At 41.9% G+C, this 27,502-nt stretch overlaps 1 protein-coding gene across 2 annotated transcripts; it reads left to right on the top strand.

The window, feature by feature from the left end:
* Positions 1-445: 445 nt before the first annotated feature.
* LOC148141233 (uncharacterized) lies at positions 446-27,092 on the top strand. Of its 2 annotated transcripts, none has more exons than XM_087978110.1 (4): positions 446-1,160; positions 2,609-2,849; positions 18,413-18,586; positions 25,552-27,092. In XM_087978110.1, exons 2-4 carry the CDS (start codon positions 2,814-2,816, stop codon positions 25,669-25,671), a joined length of 330 nt encoding a protein of 109 aa, XP_087834236.1. In that variant the 5' UTR covers positions 446-1,160; positions 2,609-2,813; the 3' UTR covers positions 25,672-27,092. The 2 variants fall into 2 exon arrangements, with proteins under 2 accessions (XP_087834236.1, XP_087834237.1); XM_087978111.1 differs by having other exon boundaries at positions 2,580-2,849.
* The last annotated feature ends 410 nt before the right edge of the window (positions 27,093-27,502 follow it).

The raw sequence follows: 27,502 nt of genomic DNA, 5'->3' as shown, positions 1-27,502 counted from the left end.
ACCAGTGTTGTACATATCTGCAGTGCAACCTTCGTGTTCTTGTATTTCAGTCATCTCGATATAAAAGCCAACATTCCATTAGGTTTCTTGATTATTTTCTGCATCTGCTTGTGATGTTTTAAGGATCTCTGCACCTGAACGCCCAAGTCTCTGTACACTCATTGTTTTTAACTTCATGCTGTTTAGAAAATATTCTGATCTATCCTTTGAGTGGGAGCAGTAAAAATTCTTCAATTTAGAAAACTATAAAATCGACCATTTCTAGACTAATTCTTTCAAATTTCTCCCAATAAATCATAGTAGATGAGGAAACCTGCTTTTTTTTTTAGGTTAAAATCAACTAGGAGAAAGTGAGGACTGCAGATGCTGGAAATCAGAGTTGAGAGTGTGGTGCTGGAAAAGCATGGCAGGTCAGCTGGCATCCAAGGAACAGGAGAATCGAAGTCTCGGGCGAAAGCCTTCTCCTGTTCCTCGGATGCTGCCTGACCTGCTGTGATTTTCCAGCACCACATTCTTGACTTTTTTTGAGCCTTAAATTCCCCCTTTGTACATTTGTACAATGCACAACCAGAAGGAATTCCAGTAAAATTGCCAACGCCTATAGCAAAGTTCTCAATAATCCATCCCAACCCCAGAGCCACCAGGAGTGGGGAACCCCACAGAATGCCTTTGAAATGTGACAGTAGTTGTGTCTGCAGTAAATGTTTAATGGAACCTGTTTCATGGAGCATACAGTGAGAGACTCCTCAGTTTAAACCAGGAGAACTGTAACATTTCAATTTTGTAACGGGACAGAATAAACGTTTTGCATAAAGTAAGTGAATTGCTCCTTTGGTGAGACAGTGGATAGCTGCCACAATGGTGTCAATAAGCCCATGTTTCATCTAGTACATCTGCATTCTCACCGGCTCCGAACCCACCTTAATGTTAATTTATGACGTCATTGGGCAAAAATCATGTCTTTAATCCATATCCCAACAATTGTGCGTTTCTCAGCCAAAAGTAAATCCGGCAAATGTTTTTTTTTCTGGAGAAATCAGGCTGTTCTAAAGTGTTTTTTGCTCTATGCTTAGATTGACTCTCAATAATCTCCAAGATTCAGAAGTGAAACTACTGTGTGCAACCTCGAGGAATCTAGATTGTAAAATACAAAATCTGAAGTAAGTACCAGTCTTTATGTTTATAATAACTGCATATCCAATATTGGTTGTTATTACTATTAGGAATAGTGTTATTAAACTATGTTATTAACAGTAATTGCATGGATGAATAGCCAATCTCTTTTCCCCAGGGTTTGGAAGTCCAAAACTAGAGGGCATAGGTTTAAGTGAGAGGGGAAAGATTTAAAAGTGACCCAAGGGGCAACTTTTTCCATGCAGAGTGTGGCATATGTATGAAACAAAAGTCACCACTCACCTCCACCGACGCCTTTGCCTCTGTGAATCCCTGATGGACCTCACCAATGCAGCTGCTGGTTACTGCACCAGTCTAAACTCGGCCCCATCACTGCCATGAGTCCACCATGTGCCCACCTTTCTGAATAGCCACTGCTAAAGCCGCAGAGTCTCATACTGGGCTCAGACCAATCTCTGCTGCTGCCTCCGTGAGTTGATACTCGGAATGCCTCGTCGATCCAGAAGCACTGGACTCACTTCAAGTTCGCGCTCGGCCCATTCTTTGACTGCCAAACAGCTGACCTGATTGTTGAGTTAATTTGCTCTGCTGAAATTGGATGTCCCAATGGTAGGGTGGTATGTTTCTCTATCTTGCAGGTAGAGTGTAAAAAAAATTAACATTGCCTTCTCCTGTTATGCAGAGTGAATTTACATTATCATCTCCTATTCAGAATCAATAAGTTAAAATTCTGACCACATCCTGTAGTTAGAAAAACAATTTACAACAGATCTTATCACTAAGGGATGATTTGCAGTACATTGTTTCTGGAGATAATCAGGTCACTGCATTTTGTCTCGAGTGGCATGTGACTGTGGGGGAGTGGCTGGAGATTATCTTGTGGGCATTACTGACTGTGATGTAAGATTTTGTACAAAGGAAGAACTAGTCCCTTTGTTAAGATAGTGATATGCTTTCAAGCATTGTGAGGAGTGTTAAATGATCCTCCAAAGCTTGTACTTGCTTAATAAATTTTGGCTGTTCACAGAAGTTGGCAGATTGCAGCTGCATCAAGTGTGTAAGAATCTCAAGAAAAAGAACCTAACAATTGTCACCATAACTCCATTTTCCTGTAGGTTCAACGTTCCTTTATTTACGTGTAAATTTCCTAGTTTGGTTTAGTTGTAACAGTGAGCAGCTCCTGATTTAGCTGTAAGAGAGAAGCTGCTGCAATGCAAAAAGGTTCAATGCTTCAGCAGATGATTCCTGTCTGACTTTTCTGTCTGAAATCTCTCCTGCCTATTAGAACCTGTGTTTGAATTTACCTTTTGCCAAGGGGGGTGTTTATGGGATGTTACAGGTATTGAAAGAGCTCCTTAGTTAGGTTGCTGCGTCGGGTCAGTTAAGTTTTCTAGTTTTCCAGTCATTCTAAATTCCGTTTTGTTTTGTTCATGTTTCAACTGTAGTGTTTAAGTAAATGCTGTTTTGATTAAAGCTGAGTGGTTTGACTGGCTGCATCACACCAGGAATATCTACTTCACATCTGCCTTTAAAATAAGAAAAAGCCAGGGTCTAGGCTACTGTCGGAGAAATTCGGCCCAATGAATCAGAGACCACAAACGAGGATCGCAGTGAAATTGACAAAGTGATGTCGCGGAAGAGAAATTGACCAGGCTGAAACAGAACTGATTCTCTGACAGATGGCCAGGATTCGCTCCCTCGATCAGAAGGTGCCGGTAGGTTTTGTAGGAGTACAACACAAAGGTGATAATTGTAAAGAATTGTTTTCCTCCTGTGAGCGAAGTCCTCTGGAGCCTCTCAGTATGCCTGTTTGTTTATGCGGTATCGGTTTCAATGGGGAGCGAGCCTGTCCTGAGGTTATTGGGACCACGGTGCTAATCGGGTCTGGGAGCTTTACTGTGAAGGATGTTTGGGAAGTGTATTCTTTGGTCTGGGAGTAGCCTGGCCATGTCCAGTTTCTTTGTTAGCCTGTTTGGCCAAGATGGGAGCGTTGTGAATGTGTTCTGTATGTGTTGGCAGTCTTGATCTCTGTGTACCGCAGGCCTGCTTCTGTGTTTGTTATGTGGTCATGCTGTAGGTGGGCAGGATAGCAGGTCTTTCTCCCACAACTACCTTCTTAAAATATTTTGAGGGGATCTGGCCTGGTCCATAACACTTTTAAGTATGAAATGTGTAGGAATTTAACATGGGTGACTACTAGGATAAAAAGTGTAACAGGATTTGCACAATAAACTTTTATTTAAAAATGAAAAAGCAGTGAACTTATAATTATAAAATCAATTTTTATTTACTTAGTCATAGAGTCATAGAGATATACAGCGTGGAAACAGACCCTTCGGTCCAACTCGTCCATGCCGACCAGATATCCCAACCCAATTTAATCCCCCCTGTCTGCACCCAGCCCATATCCCTCCAAACCCTTCCTATTCATTCACCCATTCAGATCCTTTTATATGTTGCAATTGTACCAGCCGCCTCCACTTCCTCTGGCAGCTCATTCCATACACGTACCAGCCTCTGCGTGAAACGGTTGCCCCTTAGGTCTCTTTTATATCATTCCCCTCTCACCCTAAACTTATACCCTCTAGTTCTGGAGTCCCTCACCCAGGGAAGAGACTTTGTTTATTTATCATATCCATGTCCCTCATGATTTTATAAACCTCTTATAAGGTCACCCCACAGCCTTCGACGCTGCAGGGAAAACAGCCCCAGCCTATTCAACCTCTCCGTATAACTCAAATCCTCCAACCCTGGCAACATCCTTGTAAATCTTTTCTGAATCCTTTCAAGTTTCAAAATATCCTTCTGATAGGAAGGAGACCAGAATTGCACACAATATTCCAAAAGTGGCCTAACCAATGTCCTGTACAGCTGCAATATGAGCTCCTAACTCCTGTACTCAGTACCAATAAAGAAAAGCATACCAAACACCTTCTTCACTATCCTATCTACCTGCTACTCCATTTTCAAGGAGCTATGAACCTGCACTCCAAGGTCTCTTTGTTCAGCAACACTCCCTATGACCTTACCATTAAGTGTATAAGCCCTGCTAAGATTTGCTCTCTCAAAATGCAGCACCTCACATTTATCTAAATTAACTTCGAAATCGACGTTTTGGGCAAAAGCCCTTCATCAGGAAGGGCTTCCTGATGAAGGGCTTTTGCCCGAAACGTCGATTTCGAAGCTCCTCGGATGCTGCCTGAATTGCTGTGCTCTTCCAGCACCACTGATCCAGAATCTGGTTTCCAGCATCTGCAGTCATTGTTTTTACCTCTTTATCTAAATTAAACCTATCTGCCATTTCTTCGCCCATTGGCCCATCTGATCAAGATCCTGTTGTAATTGGAGGTAACCTTCTTTGCTGTCCACTACACCTCCAGTTTTGGTGACATCTGCGAACTGACTAACTATACCTGTTATGCTCACATCCAAACCATTTATATAAATGACCAAAAGTAGTGGACCCAGCATCAATCCTTGTGGCACTCCACTGGTTACAGGTCTCCAATCTGAAAAATAACCCTCCAGCACCACCCTCTGTCTTCTACCTTTCAGCCGGTTCTATATCCAGATGGCTAGTGCTCCCTGTATTCCATGAAATCTAACCTTGCTAACCAGTCTCCCATGGGGAATCTTGTTGAATGCCTTACTGAAGTCCAAATAGATCACGTCCACTGCTCTGCCCTCATCATTTCTCTTTGTTATTTCTTCAAAAAACTCAGTCACGTTTGTGAGACTTCAACAACCTCTTTGGATTCACCCTAATCTTCTCAGCCAAGGCTATCTCATGCCCCCTTTCTGCTCTCCTGATATCCTTCTTCAGTAAACTCCTCCTCCCATTAATGAGGAGATGATATTGAATCTCCTGGAGTGGCTTGCGGGGTCATTTCAAAAGGCAGTTTAAGAATGATTGCTTTGTTGTGAGTCTGGATTCTGGTTTAGACTAATTTATATAAGGATAGCAAATTTTCTTCCCAAACGGACCTGAGTGAACCAGGTTGTTTTTTATGATATCAGTAGTTAATTTGTCATCAATACAGAGAGTAGTCTTTTGTTTATTAAGCAGCTGAGGAATTTAAAATCCATTTATTAATTAGATTAATAAATCTGGAGCAGAGTCATGTCAGAAACCCTTTTCTTTCACTCATGTCAGAGAGTCATACAGCATGGAAACAGACCCTTCGCTCCAACCAGTCCATGCCAAACATAATCCCAAACTAAACTAATTCCACCTGCCTGCTCCTGAACTATATCCTTCTGAATCTTACCTATTCATGTACTTATCCAAATATCTTTTAAATGTTGTAATTGCTCAGGAAGTTCATTTCACGCACGAACCACTCTCTGTGTAAACAATTTGCCCCATCTATCTCTTTTAAATCTCTCTCTCCTCTCACCTTAAAAATGTGTCCCCTAGTCTTGAAATCCCCCATCCTGGGGAAAAGATAACGACCATTAATCCCATCTATACATATGATTATTCTGCCCAGTGGCCTGGCCAACATTCATTCTTCAACCAATGTCACTGAAACAGATGATCAAGTCATTATCATGTTGTTTTTTGCAGGAGTTTATGGTGCACAAAGAGACTGCCTTGTTTCCTTAGTCATAACAGTAACTACACTCTTAAATACTTCATCAGCTCATTCCATACATGTACCACCCTCTGCATGAAAAAGTATCCCCTTAGGTCTCTTTTATATCTTACCCCTCTCAACCTAAAACTATGCCCTCTAGTTCTGAGCTCCCCCGCCCCAGGGAAGAGACTTTGTCTATTTATTTAATGAAAACACTATCTCCAAAAGTCTTTCTTCAATATTTCCACCACCAAGAAAGCGCCTATGTCACCAGGGAACCTGATAACGGCAATAGTATCTCCCTGAATGGTCCAGGTTAACAACCTCAATCAAAGATCTCATAGTCAGAGAGCTATCTGACCCTGGCATTAATCAGTACAATAAAATAACAGCGCACAGAGTTGGAAGTTGTATATTGGCACAGATAGAGAATCAGCTCATGGGCAGTGAATGGGGATAAGGGGTCCTTTTTCAAGTTGGCACAATGTAGCCACTGGCCCAGGGATCAGTGTTGGAACCACAAGGTGAAAGGAATGGCTGATAGGTATAGGGAATACTGGATGACTAGAGAACTTGAGGGTTTGAGTATGGAGAGGATAGATTGAGTGGGTCCTTAGAAGAGTATAAAGGCAGTAGAAGTATACTTAAGAGTGAAATCTGGAGGGCAAAAAGGGGATATGAGACAGGCAAATAGGGTTAAGGAGAATCCAAAGAGTTTTTACAAATACATTAAGGACAAAAGGGTGACGAGGGAGAGAATAGGGCCCCTCAAAGTTCAGCAAGGCGGCCTTTGTGTAGAGCCGCAGGAAAGGGGGGAGATACTAAACGATTATTTTGCATCAGTATTTACTGTGGAGAAGGACATGAAAGATATTGAATGTAGGGAAATAGATGGTGACATCTTGAAAAAGGTCCATATTACAGAGGAGGAAGTGCTGGATGTCTTGAAACGCATAAAGGTGGATAAATCCCCAGGACCTGATCAGGTGTATCCCATAAATCTGTGGGAAGCTAGGGAAGTGATTGCTGACCTCCTTGCTGAGATATTTGTATAATTGATAGTCACAGGTGAGGTGCCGGAAGTCTGGAGATTGGCAAACGTGGTGCCACTGTTTTAAAAAGGTGGTAAGGACAACCCAGAGAACTATAGACCGGTGAGCCTGATGTCGGTGCTGGGCAAGTTGTTGGAGGGAATCCTGAGGAACAAGATTTATAAGTATTTGGAAAGGCAAGGACTTTGTGCTAGGGAAATCATGTCTCATGAACTTGATTGAGTTTCTTGAAGAAGTGACAAAGAGGAATAGAGTCACAGGTAGATAGGATAGCGAAGAAGGCATTTGGTATGCTTTCCTTTATTGGTCAGCGTATTGAGTATAGGAGTTGGGAGGTCATGTTGCCGCTGTACAGAATGTTGGTATGGCCGCTTTTGGAATATTGCATGCAATTCTGATCTTCCTATTGGAAGGATGTTGTGGAACTTGAAAGGGTTCAGAAATAACTTACAAGGATGTTGCCAGGGTTGGAGAATTTGAGCTACAGGGAGAGGTTGAATAGGTTGCGGCTGTTTTCCCTGAAGTGTCAGAGGCTGAGGGGTGACCTTTATCAAGGTTTATAAAATCATGAGGGGCATGGATCGGATAAATAGACAAAGTCTTTTCCCTGGGTGGGGGAGTCCAGAACTAGAGGGCATAGGTTTAGGGTGAGAGGGGAAAGATAGAAAAGAGACCTGAGGAGCTACTTTTTCACACAGCTAGTGGTGTGTGTTTGGAATGAGCTGCCAGAGGAAGTGGCAGAGGCTGGTACAATTGCAACATTTAAAAGGCATCTGGATGGGTATATGAATAGAAAGGGTTTAGAGGGATATGGGCCAAGTGCTGGGAAATGGGACTAAATTAGGTTAGGATATCTGGTCAGCATGGACAAGTTGGACCGAAGGCTCTGTTTCCATGCTGTACATCTCTATGACTCTAACAGTTTACAATATTTATTATAACTTAGCGGAAGGAGTGAAAGTACAATGGCCAAATTTGCAGACAATGCACAAACTGCTGGACAGTCAGGTTGTGTGAGGAATACAAAGAGTTCATACAGAGCTATTGATAGATTAAGTAAGTATGCAAAGAGTTTGCAAATGGATTATAATATGCAAATTTTAAAAAAAAATTCTTGTGGAATGTGATTATCACTAGCTGTCCAGCATTTATTGCCCATCCCTAGTTGCCCCTTGAGAAGGTGACGGTGAGCTGGCTTCTTGAATCACTGCATTGTGTGCTGTATGTTGACCCACAATGTCCTTTTCCAGGATGTTTACCCAGTGAGAGTGAAGGAATATTTCCAAGTCAAATGTGAAATTGTTTATTTTGGAAGGGAGAACAAAAGAACAAGGGAAATGTAGGGACTAGTGCACGGGACACAAAAAGCTCGCACATAGGAAATCAGGAAAGCTAATGGAATGTCGGCCCTTATTTCAAGGGGGTTGGAGATATAAGAGTAGGGAAGTCTTACTGCAACTGTTCAAGGTGCTGGGGAGGCCACATCTGGAATACTGTGAGAAGTACAGTCTCCTTATTTAAGGAAAGATATAATTTCATTGGATACAATTCGGAGTAGTTTCATTGGTATGGAAAGATTGTCTTCTGAGCAAGGTTTAAATTGTTGGAAATCCACTCACTGGAGTTTAGAAGAATGAGAAATGATCTCATTGAAACATACAGGATTCCTAAGGGGCTTGACAGGGTCAATGCTGAGAGGATGCTTACCCTGATGGGAGAGTCTAGGGCCAGAGGGCATAGTGTCAGAATTAAGAGATGCCAATTTACGAATGAATATAAATTAATAAATATTAATTAATAAATATTATTTTACTACTAATTTTTAACAATTGTTTGTATAAATGTTTTCAAACAAAAATGCTGATTGGGTCCAATTCCATGTCTTCAACCTGAAGAAAGATGGACAATGTGTTCAAAATAAAGTCAAATCTCACCCATGAGCCTTTACAGTAAGCTTTCAACTTATTCAATATTCAACATAATGTATCACCAATAATATCAATTCTTCATTCTCATCTTTAACTCTCACATTTGACAATGAAATCGTAAATTGCACATGCAGACTCACACACACACACAGAAACAGACACTCACACAGACTTGCACACACAGACACACAGACTCACACACACATACAGACACACTCACAAAGTCACACACAATTGCATACACTCACACTGACTCACATGCATTCACACAGACTCTCACTCACATGCATTCAACACAGAGGCACATACTCTCAGACTTACAAAATCACACACACAAAGACTTATGCACTTGCACACAGTCACACAGACTCAGACAAACACACACTCATGCACAGATTCTTGCAGACACACAGTCACACAGACTCACACTTACACAGGCTCAGGCAACGTCTCACACACACAAGACTCGCACGCGCTTACACAAACTCACATACACTCACACAAAGTCACACAAACACTCAGACTCGCACACGCAGACTCATACAGACACACACAGACTCTCACACACTGACTCACAGTCTCTCACACAGACTCGCACTCACATATGCACATTCTCTTACACAGATACACACATATTCACCCACTCACAGAGACTCACACAAAATCACTCACATGCTCATAAACTCCAACACACTTAACATTCTCGTACAAAGACTCTCACAACTCAATACACTTACACACAAACTCTCAGCCACTCACACATATACAAACTCATAGAGACTCAGACACACACTCACAGAGACTCACACACATATAAATTGACACCCACTTACACATACAGAGACTCCCCCAAACTCTCACACATACAGAGAATCACACACACTTACACACACAAGCACAAATTCACTGAGACTCAGACGAACATACACACATTCATACATGCACACAGACAAACTCACACACCCACTTGTGCACACATTCACTCACACAAACACATACTCACAAATTCACATACATGTTCACACCAATTCACACACACGTGCATAAATTCACACAATGTCATGCATACACAAACTCATACAAACAGTCACACACTCTCACAGTGTGGGGAGGTGATGGCCCAGTGGAATTATTGCTGAACTGTTCATCCAGAGAACCAGGTAATGTCCTGGGACTTGGCTTCGAATCCTGCTAAAGCAGTTGGTGGACTCCACCAAACTCTCACACACAGAGAATCTCGCACACGCACCCCAAAAACAATTTCCCACATCTTCTGTGATTTACCTCGTCTTGGTCATCGCTGCCTTCGTTGTCGATGTCCATCTCCACCTATGAGGGAAGTAGAGAAATGTGTTAGAAGTAAGATCCAACCCTCAAATAATCCAGATTGATGATACAATGTCAGAATAACAGAGCACATAGGAAACCATTCAGCCCACCTGTTTGAAAGAACAAAAACACAGACAAATAGATACACAAATACCCACACGCAGGGAGAAAGTGAGGACTGCAGATGTTGGAGATCATGGTCGAGAGTATGGTGCTGGAAAAACACAGCAGGTCAGGCAGCATCTGAGGAGCAGGCGAGTCATGATGAAGGGCTTATGCCCGAAACATCGATTCTTCTGCTCCTCGGATGCTGCCTGACATACTGTGCTTTTCCAGCACCAAACTCCCAACCGACTTACCCACACACAAAAATAGATACTTAAACACAAATGTCCAGACGCACACAAACCCCAACACACATGCACAAAGACAAAGACACAGATACACCCCACGGATACATACATAGATGGACACACACATATACATACACAATTAGGATTAAGCAATATGGCACTCCCACTCCCACACAAGCACTCTCTGTCTCACATTCACACAATCTCACATGCACTCACACAGACATACTCGCTCTCTTATACATACACAGATTCATACACACTGACTCACAGTCTCTTACACAGACTCCCATCACACATGTAGATTCTCTTACACAGATAGACACACACTCTCACAGAGACTCACATGAATTTAAACACACACTCACAAACTCCAACACACCCAGACACATGTAAAGGGACTCTCACACACCCACAGAGAGACTCCCACAACTCAAAACACTTGCACTCACAAATCAAAAACTCACAGAGACTCAGATACACACTCACAGAGACTCACACACATATAAACTGACACCCACTCACGCAAACAAACAGACTTCCCCAGACTTCTCACACATACAGAGAATCACACAAACTCACATACATAAGCACAAACTCATTCAGAGACTCACACACCTACTTGTGCACACATTCACTCACGCAAACGCATACTCACAAATTCACATACATGTTCACACCAACTCATACACACATGCATAAACTCATACAGTGTCATGCATGCACAAACAGGCACACACTCATCACACTCTTACAGTGTGGGGAGGTGATGGCCTAGTGGCATTATTGCTGGACTGTTCATCCAGAGAACCAGGTAATATCCAGGGGCCTGGCTTCAAATCCTACTACAGCAAATGGTGGACTCCCCCAAACTCTCACACATACAGAGAATCTCACACACACACACCCATCCTGAAAACAATTTCCCACATCTTCTGTGATTTACCTCGTCTTGGTCATCGCTGCCTTCGTTGTCGATGTCCATCTCCACCTATGAGGGAAGTGGAGAAATGTGTTAGAAATAAGATCCAACCCTCAAATAATCCAAATTGATGATGCAATGTCAGAATAACAGAGCACATAGGAAAGCATTCAGCCCACCTGTTTGAAGGAACAATTCAACTGCAGTGATCAACTTAATGTTCCCAATAAACACCCATTCAATCACATACATGCAAATATGCACACAGACACATATATAACACGCCGACACACAACTACATGCGCAGAGACCCACACACTGATGCACACAAGCGTACATGCACACACACAAACAGTTGCGCACACATGGATATACATAGGCACACACCAACACATCCATACCAATACCAACATATTCACACTCTACAAAACAGATAGATACACAAATACCCACATACAGGGAGAAAGTGAGGACTGCAGCTATTGGAGATCAGAGTCGGGAGTATGGTGCTGGAAAAGCACAGCAGATCAGGCAGCATCTGAGGAGCAGACGAGTCATGATGAAGGGCTTATGCCCGAAACATTGAATCTCCTGCTCCTTGGATGCTGTCTGACCTACTGTGCTTTTCCAGCACCAAACTGTCAACTCATTTACCCACACACAAAAACAGATACTTACACACAAATGTCCAGACACGCACAAACCCCCACACACATGCACAAAGACACAGCTACACCCCACAAATACATACATAGATGGACACACATATATACATATACAGTTCGGAATAATCTTGAACAAAGCAATATGGCACTCAGACTCCCACACACGCACTCTGTCTCACATTCACACAACCTCACATGCACTCACACAGACACACTTGTTCTTTTACACACACACACACACTTACCTGATCTTTTTCACCCACTTCCATCTCTATTACCTGTTAGGAAAGTTGAGAAAGGTTAGAAATAAGATACAACTCTCAAATTATCTCCATTGATGATACGTAGAAGACCATTCAGCCCATTGTGAGTTTACCAGCTGTTTGAAGGAACTATTCAACTGCAGCGATCAACTTAATCTTCCCTGATTAACACACACCTAACCACACATGTAACAAGGGGTATGCCAGGTTCCAAGCGATCAATTATGATAGGGGTCTCTCTAATCAGAGGCACAGACACACGTTTGAGTAGCCGACAACGAGACATTAGATGGTGTGTTGCCTCTTTGGTGCCAGGATCAAGGATATCTCAGACAGAGTGCAAAATATTCTCAAAGTAGAGAGGGGCAAGCAGGAGGTTATTGTACACATTGGAACCACTAACTTAGGAAGAGAAAAGGACAAGACTCTGAGGAGAGAATATAGGAAGTCAGACAGGAACATAAGAAGTCAGTGTTCGAGGGTAGTAATTGCTCCCACTGCCATAAGCTGGTGAGGGTAAGAATGGGAAGATAGAGCAGATGAATGCATGGCTGAGGAGCTGGTGCAGGGGAGAAGGATTCACATTTTTGTATCTCTGGAATCTCTTCTGGGGTAGAAGTGACCTGTATAAGAAGGATGGGTTGCACCCGATTTGGAACCGGACTAATATACTGGAGGGGAGATTTGCTAGAACTCTTCTGGAGGATTTAAAGGAGTAAAGGTGGTGATGGTTGATGGGAGATAGTGGGAAAACAGATCAGTCTGAGACTGGTGCAGTTGGGAAAAGGAGCAAGTCAAACTATCAGGGCAGACAGTAACAAACAGAGAATGAGGTAGGACTGATCAATTAAATTGCATTTATTTCAAAGCAAAAGGCCTAACAGGGAAGGCAGATTAACTCAGAGCCTGTTTGGGAACATGGGACTGGGGTATTGTAGCTATTACAGAGACATGGCTCAGGGATGGACAGGACTGGCAGCTTAATGTTCCATGCTATAGATGCTATAGGAAGCATAGAAAGAGGGGTAAGAGAGGAGGGAAAGTGGCATTTCTGCTTAGAGATGACATTACAGCTGTACTCAGGGAGAATATTCTGGGGAGTATGTCGAGTCCAGTTATTTGGATGGAACTGAGAAATAGGAAAGGGATGATCATCTTATTGGGATTGTACTGTTGACTCCCCACAGTCAGCAGGAAATTGAGGAGCTAATTTGTAAGGAGATATCAGTTATCTGTAATAATAATAGAGTCGTTATGGTAGGGAATTTTAACTTTCCAAACATAGACTGAGACTGCCATAGTATTAAGGGCTTGGATGGAGAGGGATTTGTTAAGTGTGTACAAGAAAGTTTTCTGAGTCAGTATGTGGATGTCCCTACTAGAGAAGGTGCAAAACTTGACCAACTCTTGGGAAATAAGGCAGGGCAGGTGACTGAGGTGCCAGTGGGGGAGCCCTTTGGGCCAGTGACCATAATTCTATTCGTTTTAAAATAGTGCTGGAAAAGAAAAGAATTGATCTAAACGTTAATGTTGTAAATTCGCAGAAAGCCAATTTTGATGATATTAGGTAAAATTTTTCAAAAGTTGGTTGGGGGCAGATATTTGCATGTAAAGCGACAGGTGGAAGGTGGGAAGCCTTCAAAAATGAGGTAATGAGAGTCCAGGGACAGTATATTCCCATTAACCTGAAAGGCAAGGCTGGTAGTTGTAGGGAATGCTGGATGACTAGAGAAGTTCAGCTTTTGGTCAAGAAAACGAAGGAAGAATATGTCAGGTATAGACAGCTGGGATTGACTGAATCCCTGAAAGAGTATAAAGACAGTAGGAGTATACTTAAGAGGGAAATCAGGAGGGCAAAAAGTGGGCATGAGATAGCTTTGGCAAACAGGGCTAAGGAGAATCCAAAGAAATTCTACAAATACATTAAGGACAAAGGGGTAACGAGGGAGAGAATAGGGCCTCTTAAAGATCAACATGGCCCCCTATGTGTGGAACTGCAGGAGATGGGGAGATACTAAATGCATATTTTGCACCAGTATTTGCTGTGGAGAAGGATATGGAAGTTAGAGAACATGTGGAAATAAATAGCGACATCTTGAAAAGTCTGAATATTACAGAGGAGGAGGAGATGCTGAATGTCTTAAACCGTATAAAGGTTGGCAAATCCCCAGGACCTTATCAGGTGTACTCTAGAACTCCGTGGGAAGCTAGGGAAGTGATTGCTGGGCCTCTTGCTGAGATATTTGAATCATTGGTACTCACAGGTGAGGTGCCGGAAGACTGGAGGTTGGCTAACGTGGTGCCACTGTTTAAGGAAGGTGGTAAGGAAAAGCCAGGAAACTATAGGCTGGTGAACCTGACATCAGTGGTGGGTAAGTTATTGGAGGGATAGAATTTACATGTATTTGGACAGGCAAGGACTGATTAGGAATAGTCAACATGGCTTTATGTGTGGGAAATCATGTCTCACTAACGTAACTGAGTTTTTAAAGAAGTAATGATGAGAATTAATGAAGGCAGAGTGGTGGACGTGATCTATACATACTTCAGTAAGGCATTCGACAAGGTTCCTCATAATAGACTGGTTAGTAAGGTTAGATCACACAGAATAGATGGAGAACTAGCTATTTGGTTACAGAACTGGTTCAAAGGTAGGAGATGGAGGGAGGTGGTGGAAGGTTGCTTTTCAGACTGGAGGCCTGTGACCAGCAATGTGACGCAAGGTTCGGTGCTGGGTCCACTGCTTTTGTCATTTATATAAATTATTTGGATGTGAACAGATGACACCAAGTTGGTGGTATAGTGGGCATTGAAGTGGACAGTTGGGCGGCATGGTGGCTTAGTGGTAATCACTGCTGCATCACGGTGTTAGGGACCCGGGTTCGAATTCAGCCTCGGGCGACTGTCTGTGTGGAGTTTACACATTCTCCTTGTGTCTGTGTGGGTTTCCTCCAGGTGCTCCGGTTTCCTCCCACAAACCAAAGATATGCAGGTTAGGTGAACTGGCCATGCTAAAATGCCCATAGTGTTCAGGGATGTGTAGATTAGGTGCATTAGTCAGGAGTAAATGTAGAGGAATGGGGAATGGGTTTGGATGGGATACTCTTTGGAGGATCGGCGTCGGCTTGTTAGGCCAAGAGGTCTGTTTCACACTGTAGGGATCCTATGATTCTACCTCAGGGTATAATGGGGCCTCATCTGATGTGCCATGGACTGAGGAGTGTCAGAAAGAGTTTAATTTAGATAAATGTGAAGTGCTACATTTTGGAAAAGCAAATCAGGACAGGACTTATACACTTAATGGTAAGGTCCCATAGAGTGTTGCTGAACAAAGAGATCTTGAAGTGCATGTTCATAGCTCCTTGAAAGTGGAATCGCAGGTAGATAGAACACTGAAGAAGGCATTTGATATGCTTTCCTTTATTGGTCAGTGTACTGAGTATAGGAGTTGGGAGGTCATGTTGTGGCTGTACAGAACATTGCTTAGGCCACTTTTGAAATATTGTGTGCATCCTGCTCTCTCTGCTACAGGAAGGATGTTGTGAAACTTGAAAGGGTTCATAAAAGATTTACAAGGATGTTGCCAGGGATGGATGGTTTGAGCTGTAGTGAGGTTGAACAGGCTGGCGTTATTTTCCCTGGAGCATCAGAGGCTGAGGGGTGACCTTATAGAGGTTTATAAAATCAGGAGGGGCATGGATGGGATAAATAGCCAGGATCTTTTCTACAGGGCAGGGGAGTCCAGAACTAGAAGGCATAGATTTAAGGTGAGAAGGGAAAGATTTAAAAGGGACCTAAGGGTCAGCTTTTACACAGAGAAGGTGGTGTGTGTATGGAATGAGCTGCCAAAGGCAGTAGTGGAGGCTGGTACAATTACAACATTTAAAGGATCTGGATGGGTACATGAATAGGAAGGGTTTGGAGGGATATGGGCCAAATGCTGGCAAATGGGACTAGATTAATTTAGGATATCGGATTGGCATGGGCAAGTTGGAGTGAAGGATCTGTTTCTGTGCAGTTACCTACATCATCGGCTCCATTGAAAGGTGGATGTTGCCTGATCACTTCACCTTTTTCATCTACAATCATTTTCTCTACCTGTTAGGAAAGTGGAGAAATGTGTTAGAAATAAGATCCAACTATCAAATCGTCACCATCAACAATACGATGTCAGAATAACAGAGCATAGGAGGCCATTCGGCCCATCCGTTTGAAGGAACAATTTAACTGCAGTGATCAACTTAACGTCCTCTGATAAACACACACTCACCCAAACAAATACGCATACAGATACACTCACACAAACATAGACACTCACACACAATTCACTGAACACACCAACGCATACGTATCAACACATATGCAGACACACACGTTGTACCGACACACCAACACACGCACAAACATCAATACACACTCAGACACGAACACACAGAGAAAAACACACTCAGACACACACACGTTCAGATATACATTGAGTCACGCACACAAACGTGTATTAAAATATTTCAGCATTTTGAAATGGGCCTTCCTCTTGGACAAAGCAATGTCAAACACATCTCCCAGCAGACTGTGAATCATCTTTGATTCTCCATCCTCAGCCGCACACCATCTTTCTCCCCATTTCTATTCATCATCCCTGGCTAGTCCAGCATTTATTGCCCATTCTTAATTCCCTCCCTGAAGGGCATTAGTGACCCAGATCAGATCTTAGGTCATTTGACAATGGTCACATGGTCACCATTAGAGCCTGCTTTTAATTCCAGAGTTTTATTGAATACAAATTTCACCATCTGCTGTGGTGATGTCCCAAGAACAATGACCTGGTGTTATTCGCTCAGTGACATTACCAGGAGGAAACTGTCTCCCTTTGTTGGCAAAGTTCTACCATGTGCTCACTTCTTACTGATATATGACATAATTGGAATGGTGGAAATTTTGTTTGTCTGTTTATAGCTACATTTCAATTTACACTTCATTCTACCTAACAATATCTCTAATACAGACCAGCTGAGCAAATAAAACATCTTTATTCCCTAACTAAAAGTGAACATTCTACTTGAAAGCATCTCCATTTTGTGTAAAATGAGTGAGACCATATTTCTGTCACATACTGTGATTGCATGTAATGTCAATGTATTGCCTTTTTTTCCAAACAAGCCACTTTACCTGCCATGAATCATTAGGAGACTCTCACATTCCTGCAGCAGTTGGTTTGGTTTGTCCATAAGTTAAGAACTATAGCTAAATCAGAAGGGATTGCCTTGTAGATGGTGGACAGGCTTTGGAGAGTCAGGAGGTGAGTTACTCCCCACGGTATACCTTGCCTCTGATCTGCTCTTGTAGCCATTATATTTATATGGCTGGTCCGCTCAGTGTTTGATCAAGAGTAACTTCCAGGATGTTGGTAGTGGGGGATTCAGTGATGAAAATGTCTATCCTTTTTATATTGTCTCTTATTGGAGATGGTCATTGCCTGGCAATTGTGTGGCAGGAATGTTACTTGCCTCTTGTCAGTCCAAGCCTGGGTACTGTCCAGATCTTGTTGCATTTGAACATGGACTGCTTCAGTATCTGGAGTTGTGAATGGTGCTGAGCATTGCACAATCATCAGCAAAAAATCTGACTTCTGACCTTATGATGGAGGAAAGGTCATTGATGAAGCAGCTGAAGATGGACACCTGGCTCAAAAAAGGGTTGGTCTGAGTCATTGGTGTAGTTGAGTGAGTGCCAACTGAAGCAAGACCCTGCAAGAAACAAATCAAACTGTGCACCCATCACGGACGAGGAAGTCTCAGATACTCACTGGTGAAGCCAGCATGACTGTAGTGTGGGGTATTCTGCAGGATTTCGTCCCAGATGAATCTCAAGATTGGTGAGGAAGATCCAACCTATAATATTTACAGATATTAGAAATTACTGGCACATTTCACGTTTTGTCCCTGTCCTGGGAGCGCTCCATGCTGACACTGGGTAAAGTGAGGGGCATGCTGACAGGATAATGTCAAGGGAGCTCTACACTGTATCTAACCCATGTTGTCCCTGATCTGGGAGTGTGTTAGAAAGGTGAGGGCAGATGAGAAATTGTATCATCCACCAATGAGTTGTGTAAATGTGGAGCAAAACAGAAAGGGTTAACTCCTACTTATATTAAATGTTTATATAAATATTTCCTGCTTTGCTTAATAGGGTGAGGTTGCTCAGCTAGTTTCTGTCCTCCTCTGCTTTCTGGCCAGTTCAGTTCCTGCTTTAGAGAAATTCTGGAAAGGAATGAAGCTGCTCACTGAGATTGCTGCTCTGTCGTCTTCCTTAAACTCTCTCCATCCCCTCAGCACGTCGATGATTTACTCCAAAGAGTCTCAGGTAAGTGAGTGTGCTTCAGGGGTTTGAACAGGCGACAACAAGAAGGTCAGAGGCTTTGGGAGTCAGGACAGACAGAGGGAGATAAGAGAGAGAGAACGAGAAAGAGGGAAAAAAGGGAGAATGAGATTACGAGGCAAATTTGTAAAGTCTGTCAGATAGATAGATAAGAAATCAACAGACAGAAAGACTCATGAGAGGGAGAGAAAGATTAATAGATGTATAGACAGAGAGAAACAAGGAAAGAGAGAGAGAAAGACAGAGAGAAAAACAGTGTTAAAAATAAGATTGACAATTGGAGAGACAGAGTGAATCTGAGAGATAGAGTGAGACAAAGAAGGGGAGTTGAGGGGACAGAAATGAGGGACAGCTCTGTTTAGCTTTTTTAAATGGTACCTTTCTGCTTGCTGACAAGATGTTAGTTTTGAACGTGTCAGTCCATATGAACCTTTCTTTTGATCTTCCTCATTCTTCCTCTGTTTCTGTCTCTTTCTCTCTCCGGAGCGGTGCTCCGAAAGCTGGTGTGCTTCCAATTAAACCTGTTGGACTATAACCTGGTGTTGTGTGATTTTTAATTTTGTACACCCCAGTCCAACACCAGCATCTCCAAATCAATCTTTTTCAGTTTTCTTTCTCATAGAGTGATAGAATCATACAGCATGGAAACAGACCCTTTGGTCGAACCAATTCATGCCAAACCTAATCCCAAGCTTAACTGGTCTCAATTTCCTGCTCCTGGTCCATATCCCTCCAAACCTTTCCTATTCATGTACTTATCTAAATGTCTTTAAAACATTGTAAGTGCGTTCATATCCACCACTTCTGCATTAAGTTCATTCCATATGTGAACCACCCTCTGTTTAAAATGATGCCCTGAATATCTTTTTAAAATCTGTCTCCTCTCACCTGAAAAAATGTTCCCCCTCATCTTGAAATCCCTCATCTTAGGGAAAAGACTCCTACCATTAACCCTACTTACACCCCCCATGATTTTATAAACTTTTATAAGGTTCCCACTCAACCTCCTACAATCCAGTGAAAAAAGCCCCAGGCTATCCAGCCTTTCTTTATAAGGCAAACCTCCCATACCCAGAAACATCCTGGCAAATCTCTTCGGAACCTTCTCCATTTAGTAACCTCCTTCCATTCTACCTGTCTGACACTTCGTTCTAACTATCTCACATTTCTGTTTGCTCTTTCTCTCCCTGTTTCTGCTTCCCTTTATCTATTACATCTCCCTTGGATCTAGATCACCATTGCTTCAGTGACACTGTGGCAAAATCCTAGAGTTCCCTCCCTAACAGCTCTGTGTATGTATCTACACCCCGAAGCCCACAGTAGCTCAAGAAGGCAGCTCACCACCACCTTTCCAAGGGTCAGTTAAGGACAGGTAGTTTATTCTGGCCCAGCTAGTGATATTCACATTGAGTTTTTTTTTAAAACTCGTGTACTGCACTGTAATGTTCTATGTTCTATAGTGCAGGTTAGATGGGCTTCAGATTAGTTCCACAGATTGGCACAACATTGAAGGCTAAAGGGCCTGTACTGCACTGTAATGTTCTAATGTTCTAAGTATTTAGGCCACAGCTCGAGTGTAATCTGGAGTCCAGATTCCAGGAGGGATGTGGTACTGCTGGCGAGGGTGCAGAGAAGATTTACCAGAATGTTGTCTGGTGGAGAGTTTCAGTTCTGAAGAGAGATTGAACAGATTGGGGTTGTTTTCCTTTGAGCAGGCAAGATTGAGGGGGACATGATTGGGATGTATAAAATTATGAGGGGTATAGGTAATATAGACAAGAAGAAACATTTCCTCTTGATGGAGGGATCAATAATCAGAGGGCATTGATTTAAAGCAAGGGGCAGGAGGTGTAGAGGGATGTGAGGAAAATGGTTTCACCCAGAGGGTGGTGGGAATCTGGAGCTCTCTGCCTGTAAGTGGGGACAGGCAGAAACCATCATTGAGCCATACGATATGAAAACAGACCCTTTGGTGCAACTCATCCATGCTAAACAGACATCCTAAATTAATCTAGTCCCATTTGCCAGCTCTTTACCCTTCCTATTCTAGGATTTATACAGTTAATGGTAGACCCTTGGGTAGTGTTGTGGAACAAAGGAATGTAAGGGTTCAAGTACTGCTGATTGTCATTTTTATAAATGAACTAGATGAGAGTATAGAAGGATGAGTTAGTAAATTTGCGGATGACACTAAGGTCGGTAGAGTTGTGGATAGTGCCAAGGGATGTTGTAAGTTACAGAGGGACATAGATAAGATGCAGAGCTGAGCTGAGAGGTGGCAAATGGAGTTTAATATGGAAAATGTGTGAGGCGATTCACTTTGGAAGGAGTGACAGGAATACAGAATAATGGGCTAATAGTAAGATTCTTGGTAGTGTAGATGAACAGAGAGATCTTGGTGTCCATGTACATAGATTCCTGAAATTTGTCACCCAGGTTGATAGGGTTGTTAAGAAGGCATTCGGTGTGTTAGCTTTTATTAGTAGAGGGATTGAGTTTTGGAGCAATGAGGTCATGCTGCAGCTGTACAAAACTCTGGCACGGCCGCACTTGGAGTATTGCGTACAGTTCTGGCCACAGCATTTTAGGAAGGACGTGGAAGCTTTGGAAAGGGTTCAGAGGAGATTTGCTAGGATGTTGCGTGGTATAGAGGGAAGGTCTTATGAGGAAAGGCTGAGGGATTTGAGGCTGTTTTCGTCAGACAGAAAAGGTTGAGAGATTACTTAATTGAGACATATAAGATAATCAGAGGGTTAGATAGGGTGGACACCATCCTCGGATGGTGATGGCTAGCATGAGGGGAACATAGCTTTAAATTGAGTAGTGATAGATATAGGACAAATATCAGAGGTAGTTTATTTACTCAGAGAGTAATAGGGACGTGGACTGGACTGCCTGCAAATAGTAGTAGACTCGCCAACTTTAAGGGCATTTAAATGGTCATTGGATAAACATATGGACAAAAATGGAATAATGTAGGTTAGATGGTTTTCAGATTGGTTTCACAGGGCAGTGCAACATCGTGGGCTGAAGGGCCTGTACTGCGCTGTAATGTTCTATGTTCTATGTTTATGGAAAAGTAGGACAGAGTGAGGTTAAGTAGAAGATTAGAAAATAGAACCTTAAAAGTAGTGACCTCTGGTTTACTCCCTATGCTAAACTGAAATAGGGAAGGAACAAAAGAGTGAAAGAGATAAATCAAAGGCTGAAGAGTTGGTGTATTGTTCAGGAATTCAGGTTTTTGTACAATTGGAATGTCTTTTGGGATTAAAAAGAGCTGTTCAAAAAGGTCTAACCTGAACTGCAATGGGGCCAATATCTTAGCAGGGAGATTTGCTCATTTCATTAAGGGAGACTTCATGCTGACAGAGAGGGGGAGTAGAGAAATTCTAAGTAGCAGTGTAAAAGGAAGGATTGATGGGGAATGTTCTGAATGTGAAGAGAGCACGTCATTTAAGAAAGACAAGAGATGTTGTAAATCTGAAGAACCATATTGCACTTATTTCAATGTAAGGGGTCTTACAGGTAAGCCTGATGAACTCAGGGCACATTTGAAAACATGGGATTGGGACATCACATCGATTACAGAAGCTTGGTCAAGAGATGGACAAGACTGGCAACTTAATGTTCCGGGTTTTAGATGCTATAGGAATGAAAGAAAATGAGGCAAGTAAGATTTGGGGAAGGTTTGGTGTTTTTGATTAAAGAATACATTACTGCTGTCACCAGAGAAGATATTTCTGAAAAATCATCCAGTGAAATATATGGGTAGAAATGATAAATAAGAAAGGAAAGATCACCTTGATGGGTTTACACAATAGGCCCCCTAATAGGAAGAGGAAAATTGATAAATAAATATGTAGGGAGATCTCAGATATATGTAAACATAATAAGGTAGAAATATTGGGAAATATTAATTTTCCAAACAATGACTGCGGCAAACATCGTGTTAAAGGTTTGGATGGTGAAGAATTTGTTAAATGTGTTTAAGAAAATTTTCTTTATCAATGTACGCACACTTCTACTAAAGGAGCAAATCTAGACCTTCTTTTGGGTAATAAGGCAGGGCAGGTGATAGAGTCATAGAGATGTACAGCATAGAAACAGACCCTTTGGTCTAACTCATCCCTGTGGACCAGGTATTGCAACCCAAATCTAGGCCCACCTGCCAGCACCCGGCCCATATCCCTCCAAACCCTTCCTATTCATATACCCATCCAGATGTTGAAAAGGTTGCTCCTTAAGTCTCTTTTATATCTTTCCCCTCTCACCCTAAACCTATGCCCTCTAGTTCTGGTCTCCCCCATCCCAGGGAAACAAAATACTTTGACTATTTATCCTAGCCATGCCCCTCATGATTTTGTAAACCTCTACAAGGTCAGCCTCTGATGCTCCAGGGAAAACAGCCCCAGCCTGTTCAGCCTCTCCCTATAGCTCAAATCCTTCAACCCTGGCAACATCCTTGTAAATCTTTTCTGAGCACCTTCTGAACAATGAACCTACACTCCAAGGTCTCTTTGTTCAGCAACACTCCCTTGGACCTTACCATTGGGTGTATAAGTCCTTCTCTGATTTTCTTTTCCAAAATGCAGCACCTCACATTTATCCAAAGTAAACTCCATTTGCCACTCCTCAGGGATGAAGGTGATAGGTCAGAGAGAAGGGTGGAGCGGATAGGTGGGAAGGAAGATTGGCAGGTAGGACAGGTCATGAGGATGGCACTGAGCTGGAAGTTTGGAATTGGGGTAAGCTGGGGGGAGGGCAAATGAGGAAACTGGTGAAGTCCACATCGATGCCATGGGGTTGAAGTGTTCCAAGGTGGAGGATGAGGCGTTCTTCCTCCAGGCATCGAGCAGCTTTAGCAAATCTCCCTGCCAGTATATTAGTCCCCTTCCACTTCAAGTGCAATCCATTCTTCTTATACAGGTCCCTTCTACTCCAGAAGAGATTCCAATGATCCAAAAACATAAACTAATCCCCCCTGCAGCAGCTCCTCAGTCTCATGGTCGTCTGCACTATCGTTCTATTCTCGCCCTCAGTCGCTCGTTTCACTAAAACTTCCTTGTCGAATAGTTGTTTAACTTGCTCATTTTGTCTGAGCGCCAAGAGTTTGGGTGAGCCCAAAAATGTTATTAAAAAATAAGTGCACAATCGCTCTCACCTTTAAAAACGGCACCAAGGAAAACAACCGGAAGTGCTTTTTCATTGCGTAACATCCACCAATCGTGTTTTGCGGTATTCCATGACTCCTGGTCACAAGGTGGTTTTGGAGCGATCTCCCAGCTTCATGAACCTCAATCTCGGTCTGGAGCCAAGGCCTGGTGCATTCTGAGGGTTAGGTGCCATCGTGGGGTCTGGATTGAAGATGGTTGTTCTGAACGTTATTACTGCAGTGCTAGATATTTTATTTGTCTATTTTTCTCAGTTTCTTTATTTCAAAAATGTTGATTTAAAATTTAATTCTTAAAGCCTGGTAAAAAAAAAATACCTCTTGCAATCAGCTACAGTTAGTTGAAGTTATTTGAAGAAGTAAAAAAAAAGTTAAATGATATAATGTATTTGCTCTCTCCTCAAATTAATGTACTATTTGTGTTGTGTTTGGACTGAGGAAAGAAGTCTGGATTGATTTTAATTTTAGAAATTTTTAAATTTAAATTATTACATTCAGAATTTAACTTTCTTGCCAGAGTTGTCTCCTGGGTAATCCAAGATGGAGGACAGGAAAATGTTTTGGCTGGAACAGCTGCTCCTTTTTTTGAGGTATTTTAAGTGCTGGAGGTGATTTCCTCGAATTCCAGGAGCAACAATTACTGTTTTATATGCTGTTGCATTGATTTGGAACTTTGGAAAAAAAAGTCAAAACAACAGAAGTATTAAAAGGGAGAAGAGCAGACAAAGGAAGCACATGATGAGGTCATTGCAGTAGTGAGAGAGAGAGAGAACGAACGAATGAACGAACCTGCACAGTTACTGCCTTTGCTGTTTGAATTCATGTATCGCTGGACATCGGAGTGCATCTGGGAAAATTAATAAGCAGTGAAATTGGAGGATCTTGGAGGAACTGTTGGGCAAAGTTCACAGCACAGAATCAGATAAGTTAATCGTTTTTAAGTGTGGCCCACAGAGAATCTGCAGTAGGGAGTAGAGTGGGTTCTTTCTTGATTTTTTTTTTTGGAGATATGTCTCTTGATTAAACTTAAAATATAAGCCATAACTATTAATTAAACCTGGGGTAGTGTTTGTAGAGGAATAAGACGGTGTTATTTTCTGGGTCTGTAGATTGTGAAGGCGCAAAAATGGCCTTTAATAGTGATATGTACTTCTTGTCAGATGTGGGAATTTAAAGAGAGTTTAAGGGTTACTGATAAAAGAGACCTACGGGGCAACATTTTCACACACAAAGTGGTACGTGTATGGAATGAGCTGCCAGAGCAAGTGGTGAAGGCTGGTACAATTGCAACATTTAAGAGGCATTTGATGGGTATATGAATAGGAAGGGTTTGGAGGATAGTACCTGGGTGCTGGCAGGTGGGACTAGATTGGGCTGAAATATCTGGACCGAAGGGTCTGTTTCCATGCTGTACATCTCTATGAGTCTATGAGTGAACTGTTTTATCATGAGTGGATCTTTAATTCCAGATGATAAGATTTACTCAACGTAAATGTACTTTGGTATGAAAGTTTCCAAATAATAGAGAAATTATCTGATGCTATGCTCTAAAATCTGAGAAAACTGATAGAGGAGTTTTATAATAGAAGAATCTAAAAATAGAGGAGGTAGGCTTTTCCCTTGTTAATTATAACACACATTTTTGTACAGCAGGAAGAGAGGTTGTTGATGTAATATTGTCTAGGAGTTTTCACCCCTTCCCTTTAAACCAGCAGTAAACCACCACTAATTAACCCATTGTGCTTGAAATCGAATGGATGGATGTTGTTTTGTTTTTCAGAGAATTGAAGATACTGAAGCTTTCATCAGTGGTTATGAACCTCTGAACCTGCCTTCAGACTTTCAGCCTCACAAAACAGTGATGGATAAGGCATCCTCAACCCATCAAACCATTCGTTAACAAGGCACTGGAGAACTGATGTGAAAACATTAAATGTATTGAGTATCAGGAATTTCAAAACCATTAAGCCTGGTTACACTTAAGCATGTCGTGATAAAAAAATTATATTCAGACCCACACGGCTTGCCAGTCTAAAACATGTAAAAGGCATAATTACCTTAAAATTTAAAAAGGTTCTGGAAAATTCAGAGATTCAATGTATAAAAACATGGTTAGTGAGGGAGTAAACAGAATATTGAATTTGAACAAATTTACATAGAAATATATCAAATATCTAAAATAAGTTTTTAAAAATCTTTTTTAAAACGTGGGAATCATCTTAGAGAAGGAACAAACAGAGGACGGTTTTGTCTGATTCAAACAGAAATGTCTGACTTCTGTTTTAAAGTATTATAAGAATATATTCATTGGACCACAAATCTCACCAGAGCTCTGGAACTATGTGTGATGGTAATAGTTAAATTGTGAAATTGGATGAGATGAAGTTACTAAGGATGGAGATTGGTGGTTGAAGACAAAAAAGTTAGAAATGTGTTGAAACGGCAATTGAGGTTAAAATGTGTTTTAGTGAAAAGAAAGTTTAGATTAGAGCACTAAACAGAGTTTTCTCTTGGTGATGTTTGTGTCCTTGTCTTTCCTTTTAGGAGAACTGCATTTAATAATCAAACTACTACCTAACGCATCAGGACCATACGTGAAGGGATGAGTAAAATCTTATAGCTCTTTTGATAAGATCATAGTAGTCCAGAATACGGGACATGGTCTTGGGATACCAATGTTAGTGTGCAAAAGTGATTGTTACCTCAAAGGTAACAAACATGAGGGAATGCATGATAAAGGAATGCACCAAAGAATAAGTCTCAGGCATGTACATCTCCTGGAGAAAAAACATAGTTTAAACAATAAGAAACTGACACATAATCCACAGAGAAGTTGACATTAAAACATTGAAACTAGTATTAGTGAAAGGAATTACAATCAAAACAAAAAAGTGTCATAGGCTATTATGTCAAAATGTTACAGAAATGAAAGATTGTGAACTCTGGGAGGAGTGATAGTGAGCTGGAGTGAAAGGGCCCAAAATGATGACACATAGACACCTCAACAAAAAGGGATGAGGAAGCAAAAGTTGAAGGTTAAGCCCGATGAACGGCCCTGTAATTTATGAGAGCTGTATTGTTTAAGACCATGTATGTTGCAGCTCTAGAGGAGTACTTGCATATGGATGTGGTTACCACTCAATGATACTAGCATTGATAAAATTGGCAGACAAGGAAAATACTGAAGAAATATCCTCAAGACAGATGCAAATGAAAAGGGCTGGGGTAATTTTAAGTGCACGTACGATGTTATTTTACTGTTATTGGGTGAGGTATCTGTGGATAGAGAACTGACAAAAAAATCAAATTAAAGAGCATGAATCTGAATTTATAATATTCAGAGGCTCCAGAAGTTGCATAAAGTGAATTTTAGGGCGGCACAGTGGCTCAGTGGTTAGCACTGCTGGCTCACAGCACCAGGGACCTGGGCTCGATTCCAGCCTCGAGTGACTCTCTGTGTGGAGTTTGCACACTCTCCCTGTGTCTGTGTGGGTTTTCTCCGGGTGTTCTGGTTTCCTCCCACTGTCCAAAGATGTGCAGGTTAGGGTGGATTGGCCGTGCTAAATTGCCCATAATGTTCAGGGAGGTGTAGGTTAGGTGCATTAGTCAGGGGTAAACGTAGGGTAATGGGAAATGGGTTTACAAAGTTAAAAATCAGACAACACCTTGTTATAGCCCAGCAGGTTTATTTGGAAGCACTAGTTTTCGGAGTGGTGCTCCTTCATCAGGTA

Source organism: Chiloscyllium plagiosum, unplaced genomic scaffold (genome assembly GCF_037043375.1).
Source record: "Chiloscyllium plagiosum isolate Xiang-an unplaced genomic scaffold, Cpla_swu_hap1 HiC_scaffold_33, whole genome shotgun sequence".
Lineage (NCBI taxonomy): Eukaryota > Metazoa > Chordata > Chondrichthyes > Orectolobiformes > Hemiscylliidae > Chiloscyllium > Chiloscyllium plagiosum.
This window is presented reverse-complemented; position numbering and strand designations above follow the sequence as displayed.